This window comes from Loxodonta africana, chromosome 21, assembly GCF_030014295.1.
Source record: "Loxodonta africana isolate mLoxAfr1 chromosome 21, mLoxAfr1.hap2, whole genome shotgun sequence".
Classification (NCBI taxonomy): Eukaryota; Metazoa; Chordata; class Mammalia; order Proboscidea; family Elephantidae; genus Loxodonta; species Loxodonta africana.
Window position 1 is genome coordinate 48649468 of NC_087362.1, and position 24686 is coordinate 48674153.

Below are 24686 nucleotides of genomic sequence, written 5' to 3' on the forward strand. Positions count from 1 at the left end.
AGCGCCAAAGGTAAGGGTCGAATCTGGTACGCCACTTGCTGGCCTTAGTTCAAGGCTCTGAACTCGGGGGCACAGCAGGCATGCTCGGTCCGGCCCCGGTACGAGGGCGTCTGAAGCGGTTGCAAGTCTTCGCCGCCCCTTCCTTCTCTGGGGGTCTGTGGAATAGCCCCCATCCCGTCTCGGCACGAAGGACTCAGAGAGCTCCGCTGGGCGCGGAAATTGTACGAATCCCACCCCCTCAGACTGGCCCCTCTCACACGCTTCTCAAACCCCTTCCCCAACTCACCCCCTGTCCCGCGCTCACCACTCTCCGCCCCGGTCCCACGTGCGCGCGCGCTCTCGTGCTCTGCCCCGGAAGTGTTCGCGACACGAGGGCGGAAGTGCGCAGGCAGTGCTCGCGGCGGCGGCGACGGCGGCGGGAGGTTCGGTTGTCGCCCGTTGGCCGCGCGGCGCCGCGCTCGGCGGCCGCCATTGCAGGTCAGGCCGCGGGCGGGGGGCGCGGGAGGCCGCGGGAAGCGAGGAACAAGCTGGGGATGGGGGCGAGGGCGCGAAGGAGCGGGTAGCTAGGGAGCTGGAGCCGGATGGGGCGCGCAGCTCGGGTAGAAGAATGGCGAGCAGAGGGGCGGGGAGCGGAGGGGCCGTGGGGAGGGGGGAGGGGCGAGGAGAGGGCCGCGCAGAGGTGGGGGCGAACCCAGAGGGGCCCCGGGTGGGAGGGCTGGGAATTGTGGGGGAAGGGAGGGGTGTGGAGACGGAAGGCGGAGGGAAGGAAGGGAGCGAGTGGGGCGGAGCGGAGCGACAGAAGGGCGGAAAGGGTGGCCGAGCGCGGGCGGAGGACGGAGAAGGGGGCGGCGCGGGCCGCATCCTCGAGGTATGTGCGGGCAGGGGCTCTTCCCCGGGTGGATGGGAGCCCGACACGCGAGGCTTACGGGAGTGGGGAGGACTAGGAACCCAGGAAGTTGCGGAGATGGCAGAAAGATTTCGTGGGGGGGGGGCGGGGGGAGGCCAGGACTGTTAGGTTTTTTTGATGGGACATTTTAAATCATGGGGTGGGAGGTTGCTGGGAAAGTTAATTTGGAGAGCCGTTGGAAGGAAGAGACAGTCTGGAGAGTGATTCCAGGCTTTTTGGGGGGTGGAATAGAATATGTGAGAATGGGGGGGGTGCTGGAGGAGGGAAGTAACTTTAGCATGGAAGGGCGAACAGGGAACAGTTTGTAGAATGAGGGTGGCAAAGTAAGAACGTGTAAAGAGTAATTTTTGGGAGGATGTGAGCGGTTTGAAAGGCCGCTCCGGTGGGAGGTGTGGAGGAGGGCAGTTTAAATATTAATTCTTTGGGAGCTAGGAAAAGGGGTTAAAGTGCTTGGAAAGCGGGCCCAGCGAAGCTGTAGGGGTAATTTGGTGGGGTTGGAGAAGAGGGGAGAGCGGGTTGAGATGTCCCAGAAAATAAGAGGGACTAGAAATAGGAGGAAGTGTTTGTAGCGATGGGAGGGGGCCAGGGGAAAGGGTGGAGAAGTTGGGAGGCTATGGGAGGAGAATGCAGCTTAGAGGGAAACCTCGAGCAGGGCTAGAAAAGAGGGAGCTTTCGGGAAGATAAGGCACCATAGCAGTAAGAGGAGGAAGGGCTGAGAAAGCTGCAGAGTAGCAGAAGATGGAGAAAACTGGAGTAACTCAGATCGACTGAAGCCATCTTTTCCACCCATTGTCTACAAATGCCAGTAATTGATTCCCTTCAACATGGGAATCCTAAAATGTAATGGGAAAGTACCACGTGTATGCATAGTATCCACACACGGTTTTGAACACACTCTTCACTAATGAAAAGTTTGGAAGCATTCAGTTCCACTTACCCTCAATAACCCCCTTTTGGAGGGAAGCGAACTTCTCATTTAGAAATAAAATTTTAGTACTTAATGACATAAGTGTGTCGAAGACAAGATCCCCTTCAGTCACAAAACCACAATAACACTTCTAATAAAAATAATCTGTATTCAGTTGTATATAAAACTTCTTGAATTTTTCACTTTGGTGGAAAGGCACAGAAATAGTCATATGTAGAGAAATGACCTTCCAGAACTTAACCCCTGAAGCTATCTGATGAACCCCGATTACCATCTTTCAATTACTCTCCCATTAAACTTGATTTTGTTCTGAGGACTTGCCACTCTTACAGGATGTTTTGGTTCACTATAAACATTAAAATAATAACTGTACAGTGCAGTGTTAAGACATTCTAATACACTTGTACTAAGAAAATGCCACAATCTTCTGGGTAATAATAATGGCTTGACCCCAAAGGCATACCATGCATTAGGCACTGTTTTTGGGGCTTGCGTTCATTACCTCATTTAATTCTTAAAACAGCCCTTTGGGATAGGAGCTTTTATTATGCCCAGTTTATCAATGGGAAAACAAATTTACCAGGAAAAATTAACTCCTGTCACACATAGGGTAAGTGACAGGATCCAGGTTTCTGACAACTTGAGTTCTTCACTGTATTACTAACCACTGGGTGTAGTCCCTTGGACAAAATAAGAGCTCAGTAAATGTTTTCGGACTAGCAATTTGCAGAAATATTTTGTGTGGTGCGTTTAAAAAAATAAAAAGTAATAACTTTAGAGTTAAGAATTTGAAAGTTAAAGCATTGATTTCTTAAGAAGTTGAAAGGTTCTAATAAAAACAGTTCATGAAACATTGTTTAGCTCTAGTAAAATTTAGTTAGTTGTAATTAGGTTAAACTATTGGATCAAAGGCCCTTGTTTTGTTAAAAGCCGTATGTTCTTTTCACTTAGGAATATACCACATTTCTGCCACTTCTTTGGGGGCGGCTACCATTATGTGGAAACCTTGCTGGCATAGTGGTTAAGAGCTATGGCTGCTAACCAAAAGGTTGGCAGTTCATATCTATCAGGTGCTCTTCGGAAACTCTATGGGGCAGTTCTATTATGTCCTATAGAGTCCCTATGAGTCAGAATAGACTCGACGGCCGTGGGTTTGGTTACCATTATGTGGGTCGTTGCTTGCATTGTCCCTTGATACTGTCCCCTGAAGACATTAGTTATCTTAATTTTTAACAATTCCAAGGCAGAATTAAAAAAACACCAGAATAAGAGTATTAAATTTGGCCAATTCATGAGAACTTGTGACAAAGGATGTCCACTATTCTCTTGGCTTATTTTTCTTTAGACTATAAAGAACAGAGATTTAGGGTTAAAAAAAAAAATCCTGAGGGTGATAGTTCTAGGTGTTTCAGAGACCTAAGTATCATTGATTGGATATGATAAAAAGTAGGTTTACTATTTAACTGCCTACCCCACAGATGCAATAGCTACTTTCATAGCAAGTTAGAACATTTTCCCCGTAGTTTACGTATTTGCCATTTTGTAAGAGATACTGTGAGAATAATTGTAAAGCCAACCAGATTCCTTACGGAAGTACTGTGTGAGAGGACTGCAGTGGGGGGGCAGTATTGTAGAGGGGCTAGGGCTCACATTCCAGCTCTACCTCTTAGTTGTGTGACATTGGACCAGTTACTTAATCTTTAGCCTGTTTCCTCAGCTGTAAAATGGGAATGATAAAACTGTGTCTGCCTCATAGGGTGGTTGTCAGGATGTGTAGCTTTGTGAGAAATGGAGCTTTTTTTGGTACTTGTTATAAAGATGATGCTCTGGACTCTTTCCTTTTTAAGAAATCATGTAGCATTTTGACTTTTTTTAGGTTCTTTATAATAATTTTAATACTTACTAATTTTAAAATAGAGGTACAAGCCAAATGGCAGTTAAAGTGTATCTCAGGTAGGTCTGATTCCAGCCAAACCTTCTAGATTTTGGTTAGGGCTCCTTCTGGGGGTCTGTATAGGTTCTGAGAATGCTGTTCCTTTGCTGCTCTATGGCTGGTTCAGAGGTCACTTGGACCAGTGTTCTGAGATGCAGCACTTTACCCAGGACCTATAGACTAACTCCAGGTCTTAAGACTGGGGATGACCTAGGGCAAATTTAGATAAGTAGAAAAATTGAATCTACAGGAAAGTTTTTTTTTTTTTTTTTTTTAAGGAAAAAAATCTAGACAAGAGTTAAAATTTACAAAGTGCTTTAAAAATAAGCTTCCTTTTCAGAACTAAAGTCATTTGACTAATTTAGGAATATAGAGCTTTCATACCATTTAGTTTATTCAGCTATGTGAAGGCCCAGAAAAACTGAGTAGAAAACATTTTCCCTCTTGTGAGAATGGAGGGTTGGGGGTGGACAAATTTATTCATTGCGGGGGGGGGTGGGGGAGAGGAGGTTCAGTTTTCTTCACATCTTCCCATCTCTTCAAGACTACACTCTAGTTGTAACCTATGAGACTGATACCACTCTGAAATATAATGAATTTAAACAATCGTTTTGAAAAGCTACATCACAGAAATTTCACCCAGGCTCTAAATTTACTTTGTCAGCCTGGAATTGTTGTTCTTAACCAAAGACAAGTTACTCGGTCCTAGTCAAATCTGGGTTTGAACTCAAGGCTCTTACGAGAGAGGGGCTCTTCGATTGACTCCCTTTTAGTTTCATGATTTGATGGTGTATTCACCATGCAGTGCCTTTGAATGTTGCTCTAGTCGTCTTTAAGTATTTCTTATAATATGTGAATTGAGACTGAAGACTGAGAGATCTTTTTGTTATACAGAGAAGTTTCATTTTAATGTTATATTTGTTGTAACTACTAGGATTATTTGTTATTACTACTAGGATTTGACTTGTATTATACTTCTTCCCTACCTCTTTTTCTTTTTTCCCTACTGTTTCTGCCTACTCTCAAGGGGATGGGGACAAACTGGGCTGCATATTCTCAGATCCCTGGAAACCCTGGTGGCGTAGTGGTTAAGAGCTACAGCTGCTAACCAAAAGGGCAGCAGTTTGAATCCACCAAACACTGTGGGAACTTAGAAACTCTATGAGGTAGTTCTGCTCTGTCCTATAGGGTTGCTATGAGTCAGAATCAACTCGACGGCAGTGAGTTTGGTTTTTTTACACTAAATACATAGTTCCTGCTGCTTCCACCAGGTGTGCCCTTGTGAAGTACCCAGGTATACCTACCCACTCTAGCCCTAAGAACATTTGCCTAGAGTGGTAAGGAGCAAGAAAAGGAAGAATAGAATTCAGGTATTATGGACTATCTCAAGATGCTAAAGTAGAATTTTTAAATTCACTGAAGGGATGCCCTTCTCTACATTTCTTAATAACTTGGTAAATACACCCTCATGTACATAAATGTAGCCAGTTCGGCCTGCAGGTTCCTATGAGCTAGACTCCTGTAAGCTGGGCTCCTTCATTTGTATGCATGTTGGCAGCATCCGAGTAGGTCTAGCACGAGAGAATCCTGACCGTGCAGCAGCAGAAAGGTGAGATTGCAGGCAACAGAATCCTTGTTTGCAGGGGCATTGCTAGATGTCTGCCTTATCAACAGATATACTTGGGTAAAGGTGTGTGCTCATTGAAGCACCAAGGGTTGGTATGCAAGTGTGGCTACTGTGTCCCAGCTCCCCGAAAACTGATTTCCTTGCCGTACTTGGGCCACAGTTTTGAATTCCTGTTCTAACAGGAAACTGTCAAAGTGGGGGATGCACTGAAATATTTCTGCATTCCCTTTGCCTAAACAGTCCACACATACTCATCTCAAGCATGTGATCAGAAAGTAGGTGTTTTGTTTTGTTTTGCTTTTTCTCTTTTCCTGCCAGCGCTCTGATACAAGAGGATAGTGTTGCCTTCTGACTCATTAACTTTAAAAATCTTCATCTCCCTAGGATGGATTGAGAAGGCATTTGTGTCCCCGGGTTGCCTCTCTAAAACCACCTGTATTTTACTGTAATTTATATCCATCAAGGAAAATATACTGCCTTGTCAGTCATCAAAAGCTTATTTACAAGAACCTCTTCTCAATCTCTATGTATTGACCTTGAGGAACTTCACAACTTCTCAATTTCCAGTTATTGAGCCTTTTTTCATGAATTTGCTTGTGATCCTTGTGCAGGGGCCATGCTAATTGTCTCTGTATTCCAGTTTTCATGTATGTGTTGCTGAAGCAAGTGCTATTGAGCCTTTTTTGATTCATGGTTAAAATGTACCCACCATTCTTTTAAGCTACAGTCATAATAAACCCAGTGCTGTCGAGTAAATTCCGACTCACAGCGACCCTATAGGACAGAGTAGAACTGCCCCATAGAGTTTCCAAGGAGCACCAGGTGGATTCAAACTGCCGACCCTTTGGTTAGCAGCCGTAGCACTTAGCCACTACACCACCAGGGTTTCCATATAGTCATAATATTGCTGTGGAAATGCTGGTTTATCTCACCCTCTAAAAAATCACCTGTTCACCTGAATAGAACTTGATGGTATTTAAGCGTGTTTTTTTTTTTTTTGTATGTCAGTCATATTTGATCATCACAATAGTTGAGTGAGTTGGATGAGTGAGGTGTTAGCCCCATAGTCATTAAGTGACTTGTGCATGATCACACAGTGAAGAGCTCCGTAGCTACATGCTGGAACCTGAATCGAGGCCTCCTGACTGTAAATTGTTACCCTTTCTCCATCGAGAAACCTTAGAAGAGAAGGATTTTACAGCGTTTTGGTGGTTCTATAGATGTTAGTGGTGGAGTCTCCTTATCTGTGAAAGAATCTTTGGCCTCCTGAGCTAGTGCCCTACCCTTTCTCCGGTGGTATCACAGCCTGTGCTGCAGAAAGACTGGCTTACTTGAGGTTCCCCCATTGTCCTCTTGCACGTCCTGAGGTCTGCCTCATGCCTTGATGCGTTTTCATGCTCACTGGCACTTCGTTTTCTCCTTTGGGGAGGCAGAATTGGGTCGTGATTATTAAGTGTAGTTAAAGTCAGATAGTCTAGGTTCTAATTCTGGCTCTACCAGATACTAGCTATGACCTTGGGCGAATGATTTAATCTCTGTACGCCTTAGTAGCCTCATCTGCAAGATAGGGATAAGTACTCATTTCATAAAGTTGTTATGATTGAATGAGATACTATCTGTATATATGCACAGCATTTGGTCCATAGTAAAATAAATGATAGCCACTATTCATATTTGAATTTGAAGTCCAGTGAGTTGACCAACTCCATGTTCCCTAAGTGTTTGGTGTTCTAGGAGTAGAGGTTCTGCTGTCCTGCAAGGATGCTTGCAAAATGCTTTTCCCTGGAGTTCCTTTTCCCAAAATGAACATTAACATAGAAGTAAAGAAACCTATTTAACAGTTTAATCAGGTGTTTGTTATAGTTGAACACAATTACAATACCTATTAACCTTCCATGTTACGGTTAGTAAATACTGGACTGTTAACCTTTCCTTCAGACTTCCATGTACATTGGAAGGGCTTCCAGAAGCTGCCCTTTAGATTCCCTACCGCCCAGGCCCCGATGAATCTATCCTTCCCTGAAAGACACAAGCGCAAGCGAAGCCAGTTGTTTCAGCGGGAAAGGTCCCGTTGTAACCCATTCTTGTAGAGTACACCAAACTTGCCACCAGGTGGTGCTGTTGTATAAAAGTTGAGTATGTGTTGCGGTATATTCGTATTTAAGTCAAAGATGATCAGAGTGTTTGATGAGTCACATCAGAAGTCAGGTTACCATTCACTAAAGTTGTCCGAAGGCCTTTTTCAGTTCTCTTCTTGGCTTTATTTTTAGTTAAAGGAAGTCCTTTGAACCTTGGAATATAAAATAGCCAAAGCAAGAAAAAAATAAAATCTGAAGAATTCCTTCATTTTTAAGAAATACAAAGAGTAGAAAATAGTCTCTTTGAGGAACCCTAGTTAGCATAGTTGTCAGGGGTGTGGGCTCTGCAGTATGTACACGTCTTAGGTTCACATCCTAGCTCTGATCTGCTAGCTGCACAATCTTAAGCACAATTGTGATGCCTGTTAATTTTCCATGCTGTGGTATGGGTCACCACTGGTGATCTGAAGCAACCTTAAATGTATGATATCCATCACAAAACTTAGACCTTCTGGGGTTATTAGGAGAATAAAATGAGAAGATGTGTCCAATGCACTTAGAAAATTTCCTGGTACACAGTGATTAATATTTGCTGCCATTATTATGATCCTAAATCTTATTTCCCCCTTCTCTTTCTACAGTTTCTTTTCAGTTGCTTTTTAAAGACAGAAAGCTCATGGTACAAATTGTTATTTCCAGGTGAGTACATTTTGAGAGTTTTTCATTTAGCTTGAATGGTTAGGATTATATAGGTTTGTGGTTTTCCTGGAAGAATCAGGGTCCTCAGGTGCATCTCGCACAAATCCTCGCATTTCAATCTCTAGCTCAGTACCTAGTATTGCTCAGTTTCCCAAGGACTTGTGCTCAAAGAAGAGTTCCTTTGGCCTTGAATGGTGGTGTAGGACACTACTCATCCTTCACCCCTCAAAAATATTGTAACCGCCAGCCCTTTGCTTGCAGTGCTGGGGCTGGAGGCCTGGCAGAATGGGTGCTGATGGAGCTACAGGGGGAGATCGAGGCTCGCTACAGCACCGGATTAGCTGGAAACCTCCTGGGAGACCTACATTACACCACTGAGGTGAGGGGGCTTTTCTTTCCCTGCCTAATGCCTCAGGAAAGCAAGCTACACCAAGGTGGTGCTCCCAGGACCCAGAGTGAGGACTGCCCTCAGGTTTGTTATTCAAAGTCTAGCTAATCTGCTGAGCTATCTGCTTGTTCTCCTCCCCCATCTCTGCAGTAGCAGGGAGATTTAGTCTTGGGAAATCTGGAAGGATTGCATTTCTAAAAGTGGAAATTCTCTTGCGTGGGGCTAGAAAGCGTGAAAAGGGCTGGAGGGTGGGTTGTCCAGAGTGGCTGCTCAACAATGGTAGAGCCAGACCAGGGAAGGGAGGTGCCAGCATTGCCTGCCAAGAGCAGCTTCAGAAGGCACCTGTGTGTTATGACCTTGCCCTGAACCTCAAGCATCTTGTTCTTGTTCTGCCAAAGGGAATCCCTGTGCTGATCGTGGGGCATCATATCCTGTATGGGAAAATCATCCACCTGGAGAAACCTTTTGCCGTCCTTGTCAAACACACATCTCGGGAGCAGGACTGTGATGAGCTTGGCCGTGAGACTGGCACCCGGTACCTGGTGACAGCACTCATTAAAAACAAGATCCTTTTCAAAACCCGCCCCAAGCCCATTATCACCAACGTTCCCAAGAAAGTATGAAAGAACCCCGGATTTTCCCTAGAGAGCGGCCAACTCCTTGGACTCGTGCTCCACTGCCACCCCGCGGACGGCTCGACGGCTCACTGGGACCACAGGGGGGTCCTGTTCTGAACACAGGCCACCCACTGGGCGTGAACTCAGATCCTTTCCTTATGGCAGCTGGTTCTCTTGGTGGAACTCTGGCCCCATTTCCAAGGAATCCATCTCCTTTTCCAACTCCATCAGGCCCTTTGGCTTCAAATCCAGCGCCCTTCCCTGCTGGTGCTCGTGACCCAAGTATGGCTTCTTTTCCAAGAGGGATGAACCCCACTGGCACAGGCACAGTTTCTTTCCCAAGGCCAGGTGGTCTCTTGGGCTCGGGCCCAGGCCCAGGCCCAGGCCCAGGCCCAGGTCTAAATTCTAGAGCAGGGGCTCTTCCAGGCCCAGGGCCTCTGTCTAACCCAAGATTAGGAGGTCTCCCAGGCACAGGTCCTATGTCCAACCAGAGGACAGGTGGTCTCCTGGGAGTAGGTCCTGACCCCAGAAGTGGCGGCCCCATGGGCCCTGGATCTGGACCCAACTTGAGAGCAGGTGTCCTTTTGACCTCTGGGAATGGTCCTCCCAATCCTAGGCCAGTTGGCCTTGGCCCAGGACCAAGTCCCAATTTGAGATCAGGCTTCTTAGGTACAAATCCTGCTCCCAGGTCAGGTATGTTTCAAGGCCCAGGCCTTGGGCCCAATCCAAGAGCAAGTGGCCTGGGCCCAGGCCTTGGGCCCAATCCAAGGGTGGGTGGCCTAGGTCCAGGCCCTAATCTGGATGTCAGAGCAGCTGGTGGCCTCTTGGGCACAGGATCTGGTCTTAACTTAAGAATGGCTGGACCTCAAGGCCTAGATCTTGCCCCCATTCTAAGAGCAGCAGGTCTTCTAGGAGCAAATTCAGCTTCTTTCTCACAGGCTTCTGGAAACATGGGCACAAGCCCATCCTCTATGACAAGAGTACCTGGCCCTATAGGCCCAAATTCGGGTCCTGGCTCTCGGGGAATTGGCTTTCCAGGGTCAAATCCATCTCCCATGTCACGGGCTCCTGGTCCCATAGGCCCTAATTCAGCTCCTTTCTCAAGGCCAGCTGGCCCTATGGGGATAAATGCCAATCCCTTCCCAAGGGGAACCAGTTCAGGGGGACTGAACCCAACTGCCTTCTCTCAGTCATCTGGCTCATTGGCTTCAAACCCCGCTACCTTTCAAAGGTCTGCTGGCCTCCAGGGCTCAAATCCAGCAATTTTCCCAAGGGCCTCTGGGCCATTAGGTCCCAACCCAGCTAACTTCCCAAGGGCCACTGGCCTGCAGGGTCCAAGTCCAGCTACTTTTCCAAGGTCTGCTGGCCCATTAGGCCCTGGTCAAGTTGCTTTCCCCAGGTCAGCTGCTGGGCCCCTGGGCTCTTCTCCAGCAGGCCCAGTGGGTATCAACCCAGCTCCTTTTGCAAGGCCAACTGGGACCCTGGGTCTAAACCCTGCTTCCTTTCCAAGGATGAATGGCCCTGCAGGCAAGAGTTTGGTCCCATTTCCTAGAGTGGGGAGCCTCCCTGGCACAAACCCAGCTGCTTTTCCCAGAGCAGGGGGTCCAATGGCTACAATGTACCCAAATGGAATGTTACCCCCTTAAACACAATTTTCCCTCCAGGACCACCTTGGTGTCCAGGCATTGTGGTTCTGGACAGGGGCTGTGGTTTAGGTAAAAGGGTAGGTATGAGCTGTGATCTGAAGTACATAGCTGAGGCTCAAGTTCAGATGAGCCATGTTTTTCAAACTCTGCTTCTTTTCTTGACTGAAGGTGAAATGTTATTTGTGGGACATGGACTTTGGCAGGTGAGACTGATCCTGGCTTTGAGAGAATCTCCAACCTTGCAGAAGCCTGCTGTGCTTTTGTCCCGTGGCTTTCTGCCTCTTATTTCTTACTAGTTTCTTGAATTGTTCTTGTGGACTTTTCCTCAGGGATACATTGGCCTGCAGGTCCCAATTCATATGTATTCCCCTGCTCACCACTGGAGAATCTGCTCACTGCTCTTTAGAAATGTTGTATTGGTGAACGGACCTTGCTTCGGTAGCTGTGACCTTGGCAGCTTGGACCTGGTCATCCTCTACTGCCGTACCTTTCCTTGGGGGCTTGAACACAGAACAGGAAGGTGGGCAACCACTTCAGAGACCCACCAAATACAGTTTCTGCCTGACTGACTGGGCCTGAGGCTACCTCCTCTTGGGACTTAGAGGAGGCCAGAATTAAGGCCCCACTGCTCATCCAGCTCCCTCTCCACTGGTACCCCAATCAAAGAACCTCAAAATTTAAACTGATGTGGGAACTGGGGTGGGGGGTGGGGTAAAGGGGAGAAATCACTGTGCTTTTGTTCAGCCTGATGTGAAAGGATGGTTCGTGTTTTTCCTGCATTGTATCTTTTCTTACTGTTTCTTTAATAAATGGGACAAGAGGGCTGCTCCTGTCACTCCATTTTGTTACCTCCCTCACAGGGAAGGAGGCTTACAACTGCTTTTAATTGTTTCATCTTGGCCATAATCCTACATTATCTGTTAGGTGAAATATTTTCACTTAAGGAGGTTTTTTAAGGAGGAAGCAAGTTTTGGTTTTTGGCCTTAATGCTGGCTCCCTCATCTGCCAGTTATTTACTAAAGACCCTGTCCGCCTCTGCAATAAAAGTTAAGCCACCTTAATTAAGTGCACTTATTACCAAGGTGGGTCTACTGTCTTCCCCAGATCTAGAGACAGCTGTGACAACTTATTTTTCTTTTGAGTTCAACTGAAATTACCTTGACAAAACTGCATTTCTAACTAAAGTGCCTCTTTTGAAACGAATAAAGTACTAGCTTTTATTAAATACAAAGAGGGAGGAAGTAGCTCAGAAATACCAGCATTACATGAGAATCTTTATTTTGACAAATAAGTGTAGTATAAAAAGTTTGACCTGAAAAGTAAAAAAAGCAGGTAAAAATAAATACATTTACAAATTACCATAGAAATAATACAAAAGAGGGTTAAAATTCTCAAAAAATGAGGAAAAACCAAAATGTGTCCAATTGTATAAAGGCTCTTCCCTTGCAAGAAACAGGGAGAAAGCTGAAGACCCAGTTTGGTTTTTTTGCTGCTGAAAATTGTACAAAATAACTTAGAAAAACCAGTCGAGGTCAAAAGTTGTAAGCCTACTACCTGTACTTGCCTACTTTTGATCTGAGGAAAGTTAACTACAGTGCAAGGCAGAGCTGATGGTAGGACAGCCAGGAGTTCTCCGTCTGGAGTCCATCTCCTCTATTAACCTTCAAGTAAAAGCTGAAGAAAAACAAGCCCTTAGTGAAGTCTGAGCTCTGCAGTTGGCTGACCGGATTTCCTCCATTGTAGTGCTCAAAATAGTTTTACTTCTTGGCTAGCAAAAACACGGAAGAGCCTGGAACAACTGCCTTTAGCAAATGACTGCTGCTGCTTCCCAGCCTTCATGGGTTGGGCCCATCACCAACCAAGCAGTCTTGTCAGAAACTCAACGTCTGTGATGCAACAACTGTCAGCTGCACCTAGAAGTCCCTTGAGTTTAGGGGAGATGAAGGAAAGCACCAGAGTTTGCCCATCTTGGCTCAGAGCACACTTCGTTCTTTTGTAGGAAGCACCTGGGTACAATAGAGACTTGCCGCCTCAGCTACTCTGCATTACTGCTGGTTCTGAGGGGTTAACTGGCCCCTCTGAGAATGGAAGTTTGAAAAGAACAAGCAATACCTAAGATCCCAGGTTTCAAACTCAAGAGCTGAAAATAGCCTGGATTGCAAATCACTAGAAAATGCCTCCCTCCTTCGCCCCGCCCCCCCACACCCAAAAAAAGCTGATGGGAAGACTAGTTGGAATCAAGTAGCCTCAAGAGGCATGAGTGAGAGGGAGAAAGCAAGAACCTTAGGATTTAGGAAACAATTCATCTCCTAGTTTGGTTTCTGGAAAGAAGCAAGCAAATGCAATAATGACTCCAGAATCTGGCTAAGAATTCCCTGGAGAAGCCACTGAGTATGGACAGTCTCAAAGATGACCAGCTTGGGTCTGAGAATTCATTTAGGAACACTGAAAAGCTTTCACTGGAGATGACTGTCAAGAACTGTACACTGAAAGCCACACATGCTAGCCACCTGCTAAAGAATCTCTGTCCAAGCACTTCTAGGATTGCAGCGAGTTCGGTCAGAAGTTCCTAATAGTTCTTCCCCTGTGTGCTGAGGGCAGGCTTGCCTATTGCAGAGGACCTTTAAGAGCCCAAGTTCTGCCCCAGTTGCTATCTTGAGAAACGTAGCCGTGATGAGAATGGAAGAGGTGACTAGTTAGCCAAAGAAACAACCCTTAAAGGAAATGAGGCAAGGAGGCTGTTAGACCGAGATCAGAGCTGAATTTGAAAAGGAATTCAGGGGTATATATGCACCTGAGACCTCACATCCTTTCTGAGCATGTTGAGGTTTAACTTTCTGGTAGACAGCCAATACATCTCCCCAGCAGAGATCACTGACAAGCTAGAAGTCTGGGCAGTTTCTACCTGGAACGCATTCAGCCCAAGACCTCCATATAGCCCTTGGCCTCTAGCACCACCAAAATCTCTTTGTTCCTCTTGGCACATTTTCCTTTTCAACATACATATATGTACATGTTTAAAAGCTGGTAAATGCTAACTCCCTTTTGGTTGAGCCCATCCCTGGGATACTGAGATGTGGGGTGGGGTACATCGCACCATAAAGCACCATTCCTAGACCCTGTTTTCTGACGCCCAGGACTCTGGGCCTTGTATCTCAGGCACAATCTTATTGCATTGATGACTAGATGGAGGTGAGGGGAGTGGGCATTACTAGGTGGCCCAGATTTTTCAGTAGGAATTCTCCTACTACCTCTTTTGTATTCAGATGAGCTAGGAGAACCCTTCCCACTGGCTGTGATTGCTCGCTCACCCATCAGAAGTTGCCACTGAATAGAACTTAGTGTTTGGTTTAGCACACTTCTGAGTTTCCTCTGGATCCCAGGGGGAGGAAGTAGAAATCCCTTTCAGGGGCCACTGCCTATGTGCAGAAGCAAGCCACCAGGCAGCCTGGAGAGCTGCCCCAGGCCATACTGTAGTAGTCATTCTTTGCACTTCAGATTTGTCCATTAGACCATTAAGAAGTTAAAACACATCACTCCCTTCTCCCTCCCACCCTATCTTTTCTATTTCCCTTCCCTCCCTTTTCCATTGCACTTTTTCCCGCCCTGATTGGGGGCTATGTCACACCTCAGCAAAAGCCAAGCTATACTGCTCTGGCTTCTTCCCACATCGCCGAGCGATGATGGCCAGATAAAGCATGAGGAGAGCCACCCAGTAGCAGCCATACAGGATAGCCCCAGAGACAAGAAAGGCTAACTCTGTCTCACTGAACAGGTCTTGACAATAAGCTGTGTAGGCCAGCCCCCCCAGAAGGACTGCCACCCAAATGGACACAGGGATGAGGCCAATGAAGTTTACCACAATGGTTTTTCGGCCAGAAGTGCCCCAACCAGACTTGTTGATCGTAGCAATGGCAAAGATCTTGGCCGGCAGGAGACTGGACATATAAAGAAGGGAATAGAGAGACATGAATATCATCTCTGCATTGCCCCGAAGGAAGCAGGCATAGGTGGCCTTGATAATGCCCACCAGCTGTACCGTCAACAGGAAGAGGAGAATGTTCCAGATCCGACCACGGTAGAAAAGCTGTATGACCGTGGCAATGAGGAAGAAGGGAAAGAAGCCAGTAACCACTGATTCATAGGTCATCCAGAGGTGGTGCTTATGGAACCACATAGAGTTGTAGAGCCACTCCCGGAAGTAAGACTTGCTCCAGCGGGTCTGCTGGTTAAGCCACCGGAGGTACTTAGTGGGGGTCTCTGTGAGGCACTTGGAGCGTGCTGTGTACTTAGTCCGGTAGCCAAGGCTCAGGACTCGGTTGGTGAGGTGACGATCATCCCCAAAGCTGCACTTGCTGCCTAGGAACTTCTGATGGTACCAATCCTCCAGGAATTGCTGTAGGAGACTGTTGCGGTACATGCCCAAGGGCCCGCTGATACACTGCACGCAGCCAAAGTAGGACTGGCAGGCCCGCTCCACGTTGAAGGCCATCCAGTATCGCACACTGCTCAGGAAGGAGATCCATGAATCATACTTGTTGAGGATCTGCAAGGGAACCAGAAATGCTGGGCCTCACCCTGAGGACATGAGCCCCATTCTGCAGCCAGCCAGAGGAGATGGAAACCAGGGCGCTCATAAGGCCTCCCTACCCGGGTTCTGTGGCCCGCTGCTCAAATTCCTAGCCATCAGTTCTGGCCCAGCTAGCCCTGGAAAACCTGAGGCTCAGAGGAGCCAACCTCTCCCAGTTACTCTCCCCAGCACCAGCTCCACTCCCCTCTGTCATGTTTCCCAGTTCAATTGCTTTAGTTGCCAAAAAGCCACCTTCAATTTCAAGAGGCAGCCTGTGGTGGTGAGGAAGGCTTGAGAAAGATGCAAAGCAAGCCCCCACCATGTGTCCTGACCTTCTGCAGACAGAAAGCTTCTAGGGAAGATATGGTTATGTTGCCAGCAGTATCTCTGGAAAAGATCTGGCCCCTAATTCTTACCAGATTGCCCAGAGCTCTTCAGCCCAAGTTCCCTAAGAGCAGAGCTTCTCAAAGGTCTAACTTTGGAGCTAATATGCTGCCCTGCCTCATTTCGTGCCTTACTTTCCCGGGGACATCGGTGTCTTACTTGTTGCACCACCAACCAAAAAGGAACCATCCTCTGGGATCCATAGCTGTAAAATACTAGCCTCTCACAGCGGTAGTTTCTCTCCATACCTGTTAGTTATTTTTTTCCCCAGGTTGAAAAAGAGCCGGAGAGGGGTGGGGTAGCAAGTGAAAACTCAAAGGGGAAACCACGCCCCCGCACCCTAGGAAGTCGGGATGCCCATTTCTCAGGCATATCCAATTGGAGTAAGAAAGAGATCTGATCCCCTCAGCCCCAGCAGCCCCTGGTTACTTCTTACTTGGACATCTCCCCCGACTCCCCCTACTTGGGGATCCTCCTCCAGGACACGAAGCATCTCGATGGTACACGCTGGATCGAGCACAGTGTCAGAGTCACACACCTGCAGAATAAGTAGTGCACTGTCAGCCGGTTTTGGCTTCAGGCCAACACACGCACACAACCACACGCGCACACACACACACCCCAGACTGCTTTCTGCCTGAGGGACATAACCTCCATTTACCTGACTCACTTCCAGCCTCTAGCAAAGACATCTCTATGCCACATGGGAAGGGGTGAGAGGCATAAGGCAGGAAAATAAGGAAAAGGAGAGTTCAAATACCAGGCTTGACAGCTGCTAGGCTGAAAGGGAGAAACCCAGGAGATTGTGCCTGGCCTGGGAGGGGAGAAATTCTTAGCACTGGACAAGTTTGTAGCCCTTACAGAGCCAGGTTCCACAGAAATGGCCTCAAAATATTTCCAGCATTCTTGGGTAGAGAGGAGGAATGAGTCACTGAAATCAGGTGACAGGTACAACAGGCGAGACAGAGATTCCTCAGGAGGCTAATGAATGGCTCCTGCCACAGGCTACTGACCCAAGCTGTCCCATAGGGACGGTAACAACAGGCTTCCCCTTTTCAGCCTCTGGCCTGGAGAACCCACAGCCTCAGTGGCAAGGACCTACCCACAGTCACAGGCCCCTCCTGAGACCCCTATAGGTGCCAGGCCTTCTAAGCTCCCTCAACACAGACTCACCTGGCCAAGTCTCTAAAACCAGGGCCCCAGTATGGCCAGGGCCTGCTCTTGCCCAGATTCTGCTCTAAATGGGCATGGGAGCTGGCAGCGGCTGCCTCCAATCAGACTCTGAATCAAGCCCTGTTCTGCCTGCCCACAGCCCTAGGAAGGCTGACGGTCCAGTTCTAACAGGGGCCCCATTATTAGTTGAACCTGGGCTATGAACACTTACCCTGGTGGCTGACTCCTTGCCTGTTTTGTAAAAAACTGTTGAGATGGTACAAAGAGCCCAGGTAACCAGTGGGCAAGGAAAATGGTTCACTGACCCCTGATTGTGTTCTTGGTTACTGTTCACGGAGTGTAGTATTCACAAGTGAGCCAAAACTGTTCCGCAAAGTTCTAAAGCCTTTACTTACTAAGGTTGGCAAGTAAGAGCCCAATAGGCTGCAGCAAAGAGGCTGCCCTGACACTCCAACCCCACCCAGCTTTCCCTGTCCATGTTGGGAGACAGGGTAACTGTCATGGATTGAATTGTGTCCCCCCAAAATATGTGTATCAGGGAGATGAGAGAGCAGAGGGGGTCAGAAGCTGGCCGAATGGACACGAAAATAGAGTGGAGGGAAGGAGTGGGCTGTCTCATTAGGGGGAGAGCAATTAGGAGTATACTACAGGGTTTATATAAATTTTTGTATAAGACTGACTTGATTTGTAAACTTTCACTTAAAGCACAATAAAAGTTAAAAAAAAAATATGTGTATCAATTTGGCTAGGCCATGATAGTGTGATTGTCTCCCACTTTGTCATTTGATGTGATTTTCCTGTGTGTTGTAAATCCTATCTCTGATGTTAATGAGTTGGGAATAGTGGCAGTTATGCAATGAGGCAGGACTCAATCTACAAGATTGAATTGTGCCTTGAGCCAATCTCTTTTGAGATATAAAAGAGTGAAGAGATCAGAGAGACATGGGGACCTTATACCACCAAGAAAGCAGCACCAGGAGCGGAGCACATCCTTTGCATGGAGAAACTCCTAGACCAGGGGAAGATTGATGATAAGGACCTTCCTCCAGAGCTGACAGAGAAAGCCGTCCCCTGGAGCTGGCGCCCTGAATTTGGACTTCTGGCCTATTAGACTGTGAGAGAATAAATTTCTCTTTGTTAAAGCCATCAACTTGTGGTATTTCTGTTATAGCAGCGCTAGATAACTAAGACAGTGGCCAAAGACAAGCAGCAGCAGGACGCTGAAGGGAAACTAGTCATAGCCATCAGCAGAGATCCCATAGGCTGCGTCCCTCACACGTTCTTCTTCCTTCCTCTTCACTAGACCCATCCTTGCATTCTGACTCATGCCAGCAAAAGTACCAGGGGGAACCTCAGGCCAGACTCCCACGGCCTCCTAGGCTTACAGGCCTAGCTTCCCAGTGCTGCTACTGTCACCACTCCTTCCTGCCCTGACTTAACCTGCTTTCATTCTGCTCTGTTCCTTTACCCCAGGGAGTCTTTTCTAGCTGAGTATAGATAACCATGAAAGGGAGAGCTCATGTGCTGCCTGGGTTTCCCTACTGGCTGGGGCAGGGTTCTCTCCTACAGACGGAAAGACACACACTGCAGCAGCCTGTCAGAAGACAGGCTGAGATCCATTAAGCATTCACTGGCTCTAGCCAGGGCAGCCTCTAGGCAGCGATCCAAGGGCCATAAAGACAAGGCTCAGGTGTGATCCTGGCAGGACGTGATCAGGAAAGGAAGATGTGTGGCAGGGCAGGTTTAAGGGGATTCTGGGCTTCAAGGAAGTGAATGACAAAGTCACTGTGTCTTGAGCATGTGCCAGAGCTCAAAGGCTTTTTCTAAGCCTCGTGAACCTCCAGGAAAGGTTCACAAAGGTCCCTTGACCCCAGGTGAATTTGTAGAAGCAGCCAGCCTTCTAGCCACATATCCCTCCCTAGAGGCTGGGGAGGTCCTTGGGCCTAGGAAGACAGAAAAAGATAAACGTACCAACTCTCATGTGAGGATACAAATTTCAAAAAGAAAAAAAAATCTGTGGCAAGTTTAGGTGGGTACAGTATTAATAAAAAACCAAGCCCATATAAACCAAAAACCAAACTCACTGGCATCAATTCTGACTCACAGTGACCCTATAGGACAGATCAGAACTGCCCCATGGGGTTTCCAATGCTGTAATCCTTAGAGAAGCAGACTACCACATCTTTCTCCCATGGAGCGAATGGTGGGTTCGAACTCGACCTTTTGGTTAGCAGCTGAGCATGTAACCACTGGACCACCAGGGCTCCTTGGGTACTGTACATGAAACGTAAAGGACTCAATATGCTGTCAGGAAGGCTGAGCTGGTACACAGGTGGGCTTCCAGAGCACCCATTGTTCATTCAAGCATTTACTAAGGAATGGGCAAAACCCTCTGCCAGTTGCAGAGGACGGCAGAGAGAGGAACGGAGGCAGTGTGGATGCTGGGACCAGAAGTCAGGGGCCCTGGGTTTCAGTTTCTACTCAGTAATAAAATGTGTGAGCTTTAACCCTCTCAGTTCTAAGTTTTATTTGAAATACAACCTAATACAATTTCCAGGCTGGTGTCAATGACCTTTTGATTGGAAGGAAGCTCACCTGCCCAGGCTGCTGCAAAATCAAGCCTGCAGATGATTGATACCTGTGTCTCCACAGCCCACCTCACACACACAAACCTGACACCAAGCGAGTGGGACTTTTTTGGCCCATGAGTATAAAAAACAACAATTTTGAGCACTTTTGAGCAGGATTTCTCTTGATCTTCAACCATATTTGTGTATGAACAGACTCATCCCCACATTGCCAATGGTGAGGCATTACAGCATAATGGATAACAGCAGACTCGAGACAGACTGGGCTCAAGTCCTGGCTCTGCACCTTTCTAGCAGTGAGACATGAGGCAAGTTACTTAGCCTCTCTGAGCTTCAGTTTCACCTTCTATAAGGGGATACTTATCCCCAAGGAGTACTATGAGGACTAAGAGAGCTAATATGTATCAAGTGCCTACAACAGTGCCTGGCATAAAGGAAGTACTAGGTAGCCATTAGCTACTATTATCATTTGGACACCAGTTCAGAGACCTGTCCAAAGTCACAGAGCTAAGGAACAGCACAACCAGAATTCGGTCTGGGCTGATCTGACCCCTAGGCTGTTGTTCAGAACCATTTCACCTTGTTGTCTTCTTAAATGCAGAGGAAGGGTGAGCACAACAAACATAAGGGGTCTAGACTGGATCTAACATTCCTGGAGAGTGCACCTGACTGGCTGGGCACATCCATATGCACACCCACCCCCTGGAGAGGCCCCCTTACCTGGATGTAGTCCACCGAATCTCCAAGGGCCTTGAAGGCTGTGTACATGACCTCACGCTTGCCTCCCCACTTCTGCATGATGCATGAGAAGGTGCTGGCCCGCACCACATCCTGCACACGGTGCATGCCCTCCTGCAGGCTGGTCTCAGTCTCACCCTCACCCGCCTCGTGGAAGTTGCTGCGCCACACAAAGAAGCCAGCTTGCTCGGTGCCACCCAACACCTCATGGAAGATGTCCAGCATGTAGGCGTCCTCCTGGCGATTGCCATCCACCACCATGACCACCTTGAGGTTAGGGAAAGCGATGCGCTGAGCCGAGCGCAGGCACTTGCGCAAGTAGTCAGGGTCCTCCTGGTAGGCGGCGATGCAGAGTGCCACTGAGGCCCGTGGCAGAGAGGGCAGCTTCAGCAGCCGGCCAGCCTGCCGCATGCGTCGGTGCTCCAAGAAGGCAAACAGGCTCTGGATGAGCAGGTGCAGGCCCAGGATTGCACCATACAGGCCAAAGGATAGGTAGTGCTTTTCTGTGTGGATAAACTGGTAGCCTGTCACATAGGCTGCCAGGATGCCACCCAGCACTGCTAGGGCAAACAGGCTGGTGCCCACCACACGCAGGGCTGTCGTTAGCTGCACCGGCATCTGGCAGGGAAGGTGGGAGATGTGGGGTCAGGCAGGAGGCAGCATCTCCAGTCAATGGGTATGGGGGCCCCATAGCAAGGGAACTGACCCACTAATAAAAATGGTTATCAATTATTGAGCACGACTGTTTTTAGATTCAGAAGCCAGGCTACTGGAATTCCAATCCTGGCTCTGCCACTTCCTACCTGTGTGACTGTGTCCTTAACCTCTCCCCTTAGTTATTTCATCTGTAAGATGTTGATTACAGTACTAACCACACAGCGTCTTGGAGGATTACGTGGGTTGTATATGTAAAACACTTAGAGTAACATTTATTGTTAGACAAACCAAAGTCCAAAGAGATTTATGTGACATCCAACTGGTAGATGGCAGAGCTGGGATCTGCCTGAGCCTGACCCAAAGTTCTTAATAGGTAAGCTTTAGCAGGGGTGAGCCATGAGGCCAGAGGCACCTCTAAGCACCTAAGGGGCTAGCCAGGGAGGAGGGGTTAGGGCAGGAAGAAAGTCAGTGTGACCAAGAACTTCTACCTGCCCTGTACTCACAAGGGGACTGCACTCTGGGAGGCGACTATCTGCCAGTAAAGCACAGCCAACAATGGGGCCCATGAAGAAAGTCAGGGAGGAAAAGAAACAGTAGGAACCATATAGAGGTGTTAGAGGAAAAAAGAAGGGCCTCCGTTTCTCACAGCAAACTCAGTAAGAGAAAGTTTCCCTGTGTTCTCTGCTTTCTCACCTTTTCCTCATTTACATGAGAGGCAGGAAATGAAAGGGAAAGCAAATGGGAAAAACAGAGGAGTGAACAAAAAGGAAATGAGAGCTGGGGTGTGGACAGTCCTCCTGGAAGGCCAGCACTCAAGGGCACAAGAGAAGGGAACTGCAGCTGCCACTGAGGAGCAGCCACTTGGGGCACCCCATCCACTTGGTCCTAGTGTCCATGGGAAACCTCTGCGCTCACCACTCATCCCAGCCACACCTGGAAATGCTGCCAGGTTTCCCTTTTCAACTAAGACAGGCTCCTAGCATCTGCCCTGTAGGGAACAACCCAGCTTTAATGAAAGGAGCTCAGGATTTGGCATCAGAAGACTTGAGCTTGAGACATAGCCTACTACCCCTTGGCTGCCTGACCTTCCCCAAGTTCTTTCTGAGACTTGGTGCCCACATCCCTCCAGTGGGGGTTCTAATGGTTTCCTGCTTCACAGGTCTCAGGTAAATCATTTTTCTGACACTGGGAGCACTTCCAGAAGTGCAGGGCTACCCATGTGGATAGAGCCCACGAGAAGGGCGGGGCTGGGAGACCCCAAGCTGAATACAGCTCCCAGCTCTCCATTTGGACCTAGGCTTCTCCCATCCCCGCTGCTTGCCACCTACTTGATATGCCCCCACGTTTACATACAATGAAGTCTCACTTCGAAGCTTGCTCCAATTCCAGGTCTCACTGAAAAGACGCCTCACCCCCCGCACGAACACACCTTCCTGCCATGGGAACAGGGGCTGTTCCACTAGACCCTCTCATATGGGAGGGGTGGGGAGAGACGCAGCACTGCTCAAATCAGCCTTCCAGCAGCTTGGGTCCGGAAGGAGCTGTTGGCAGCCTGGCCTCTCCGGGAAGCTCGGCCTCTGGGCGCTCTGCCCCGCCATCTCGGGGAGACTGCCGCGTGCTTCCTCTGCAGGACTTCCAGCCCTCCGTGGCCCCCCTCCCTGCACAAGCCTGCGGCACAGGGGTCCCCTCGAGCTTACATGCAGAGGGGGCGCTGCGGGCCCCGCTGCTCGCCTGTACTCTGGAAATGGGCAGGGGGCGCCGAGGCCAGTCCAGCAACCTGCCAGGCGCTGGCGCCCCACCTCCGTGCAGTGCCCCCCAGGTTAATGCAGCCGAGAAGGCACTGGCTAAGCTTTTCTACACGCCCACCACCCCCCTCCCCGCCTGAGCCTCACCTCCGGGTGAAGGCGGTGCCGGCCACACCCACGAGCGGGTTTCCCACGACCTGGCCGGGAAAGGAAACCAAAACCCAAGGAATCACAGACCAAGCCCCTTGCTCACCTCCCTGGAGCCTCAGCTACCTAGGCAAAGTGTGCCTGCAGACAAAGGCAGCATCCCCAATGTCTCCGGCCCCTTATTTCCCTGAAGGAACTGGAGGCACTGCCCAGGCACCCCCTCCCCACAGAGGACCCAAGAAGGTCCCGCAGCCGGAGACCTCACGTACAATCAGACGCTTGTGCAGGCTCCGGCTGAGGTGCCCCTGTCCAGACAGCGGGCCGTGCACCCCAAGCCGGCGGAGGGGGCTCCCAGCAGCCTAGACCGTCCCCCCTCCCGCCCCCCCGACCCCACTTCGAGTAGACGGAATCCACCGAGCCCGGCCCACGCAGGCTAATGTGAACCTCAAGGGCATGAGGTTGGGGGTGCTTCTCAAGGCCAGCCCTCGGACGACGGAGGGTGAAACCCCTAGCCAAGGAAGCAAGCGGAACTTTGAGGGGCTGCCTGGTTTGCTGCTTCTCTCCAGCTGACAGGTGCGCCCTGCTGCAGGGCCCACATGCGGCAGGATGGAAACTTGTGCGCTGGGCGCGGGCTCCTTCCTTCACTCCCGGGCGCCCTCCGGCCCCTCGGAGCCGGTGAAAGAAGGAGAGCCCAGTCCCGCGGACACGTGCGGTGGTGGCCTGCGAGGACCGAACACTAGTGATCCGGCTTATCCGCAGGAACTGGGATGCCAGGGACCTTGGTGCCCGGACAAGTACGAGCCCTCAGGCAGGTGGGGGCCACTCCAACCTGCCTTGTGCCCAGTGCCATCCTTCGCCTCCTGATTCATTCACAAAACAGGAGCCGGAAGGGAGGAAAGGAGAGGCTGGAGGAAGAAAGGGAGGAGGGGTCAGTGGAGAGGGGGCTGCAGGATCCGCCACGGGGAAGCCTGGGATGCCGCAGCCCGCAGCCCTCCGCTCGCCTCCCACTGGACGCTGCGCTCGTGAGGCCGGGGGAGCCGGTGGGGGTCCGGGGGCTGGGCCAGAGGCAGCCCTGGAGCCGGCCCTCCCAGGTCCCCAGCACAGCTCCCGCGCGGCCGGCCCCTCAAAGGTGCCCGCTCCAGCCCCGCGCTCACCGTGCCGCCGGCTGCCGCGCTCCGGTGCTCAGCAGGCCCGCGGCTGCTCCATGCCCCTCCTCCCGCTCCCTCGCCGCCGCGCCTCCTTGCACAGTGCGTCGCCGCCGCCTCCGCCTCGCGCTCCGACTGACGAGCCCTGGCCCTGCCGAGCCGCCTTTAAGTACCGAGCACGTCCCCGCCGGGAGAGGCGCCCTCCTCCGGCCCTGGGGCCGGGAAAGTTGGGAAGAGTGGGAGGGTTCCCCCGAGAGCTGCGAGGGAGCACCCACTTCCCCGCTTGCTCAGAGGGAGCGCCCTGCAGCCAGCGCTCGGCGGGGGCTCTGGGCTCGCCTTGGATGCGTCTCCTCCAGATCCCAGAAACTCGCACCCTCTGCGCCCTGAGCCCTCTCAGAAACTGGGTTCCCCCAAGGGGGCCGAAGGCTGAGCTGCTCCGCGTTCGCCCTAGGGCCCATCTGCCGGGGGTAGGGTTGGGAGTGGGAAGCGGTCATTGTGCCCAATCTAGAAGCCGAAGCTCTGTGAGACTTCCAAAACTGTCCGGTCCCACTTCGGTCCCCCTCCCCTAGCTCCCAGCTTTCTAAGCCTCGAAACCTACTCACCGTGCAAACCCGACGAGCCGGTGGAAACCTTCTCTCGACTTCTGCACACGAAGGGGCTGTTCGTTGTACAGGGTACTCGCTAAAACCAAGACCGTAGAACTTCCCTGCTGGCCA

At 49.7% G+C, this 24686-nt stretch overlaps 4 protein-coding genes and 1 pseudogene across 9 annotated transcripts in view; 2 read left to right on the forward strand and 3 right to left on the reverse strand.

The window, feature by feature from the left end:
• UTP4 (UTP4 small subunit processome component) overlaps positions 1-410 on the reverse strand; it is a 34161-nt gene extending 33751 nt beyond the window's left edge. The window contains exon 1 of one of the 3 annotated variants that reach the window (XM_010596770.3): positions 305-410. The gene's annotated coding sequence lies outside the window, so the exon portion shown is untranslated. Of the gene's footprint in view, positions 114-286 lie in introns of those variants that run through there. The other 2 variants (XM_010596771.3, XM_003417045.4) reach the window with 2 other exon arrangements.
• CHTF8 (chromosome transmission fidelity factor 8) lies at positions 81-9183 on the forward strand. Of its 3 annotated transcripts, none has more exons than XM_064273856.1 (4): positions 382-477; positions 8115-8172; positions 8434-8551; positions 8959-9183. In XM_064273856.1, the coding sequence occupies exons 2-4, from the start codon at positions 8150-8152 to the stop codon at positions 9181-9183; spliced, it is 366 nt and encodes a 121-aa protein (XP_064129926.1). In that variant the 5' UTR covers positions 382-477; positions 8115-8149. The 3 variants fall into 3 exon arrangements, with proteins under 3 accessions (XP_064129927.1, XP_064129926.1, XP_003417092.1); XM_003417044.4 differs by lacking the exon at positions 382-477 and adding an exon at positions 850-868; XM_064273857.1 differs by lacking the exon at positions 8434-8551 and having other exon boundaries at positions 81-477; positions 8959-9070.
• Positions 5962-6061, reverse strand: LOC111752581 (U6 spliceosomal RNA; annotated as a pseudogene).
• On the reverse strand, positions 8416-24663 carry HAS3 (hyaluronan synthase 3). Of its 2 annotated transcripts, XM_023556608.2 has the most exons (4): positions 24573-24663; positions 20259-20894; positions 16214-16315; positions 11522-15369 (listed from the first exon to the last, which is right to left on the reverse strand). In XM_023556608.2, exons 2-4 carry the CDS (start codon positions 20892-20894, stop codon positions 14446-14448), a joined length of 1662 nt encoding a protein of 553 aa, XP_023412376.1. In that variant the 5' UTR covers positions 24573-24663; the 3' UTR covers positions 11522-14445. The 2 variants fall into 2 exon arrangements, with proteins under 2 accessions (XP_023412377.1, XP_023412376.1); XM_023556609.2 differs by lacking the exons at positions 11522-15369; positions 24573-24663 and adding an exon at positions 8416-11323 and having other exon boundaries at positions 20259-23171.
• DERPC (DERPC proline and glycine rich nuclear protein) lies at positions 9180-10823 on the forward strand. The gene has a single exon (XM_064273855.1). The coding sequence runs from the start codon at positions 9180-9182 to the stop codon at positions 10821-10823; it is 1644 nt and encodes a 547-aa protein (XP_064129925.1).
• Positions 24664-24686: the final 23 nt, after the last annotated feature.

Bases quoted from the DNA above. Each gene is read 5' to 3' on its own strand.
- CHTF8 (XM_064273857.1), top strand. From the start codon at position 81: ATGCTCGGTCCGGCCCCGGTACGAGGGCGTCTGAAGCGGTTGCAAGTC. The intron at 478-8,114 runs GTCAGGCCGCGG...CTCTTTCTACAG, and splicing joins CTCGGCGGCCGCCATTGCAG to TTTCTTTTCAGTTGCTTTTT.
- DERPC (XM_064273855.1), top strand. From the start codon at position 9,180: ATGAAAGAACCCCGGATTTTCCCTAGAGAGCGGCCAACTCCTTGGACT.
- HAS3 (XM_023556608.2), bottom strand. From the start codon at position 20,894: ATGCCGGTGCAGCTAACGACAGCCCTGCGTGTGGTGGGCACCAGCCTG. The intron at 16,316-20,258 runs GTAAGGGGGCCT...CTTATTCTGCAG, and splicing joins ATTCGGTGGACTACATCCAG to GTGTGTGACTCTGACACTGT. The intron at 15,370-16,213 runs GTAAGAAGTAAC...GTTCCCTTGCAG, and splicing joins GAGTCGGGGGAGATGTCCAA to ATCCTCAACAAGTATGATTC.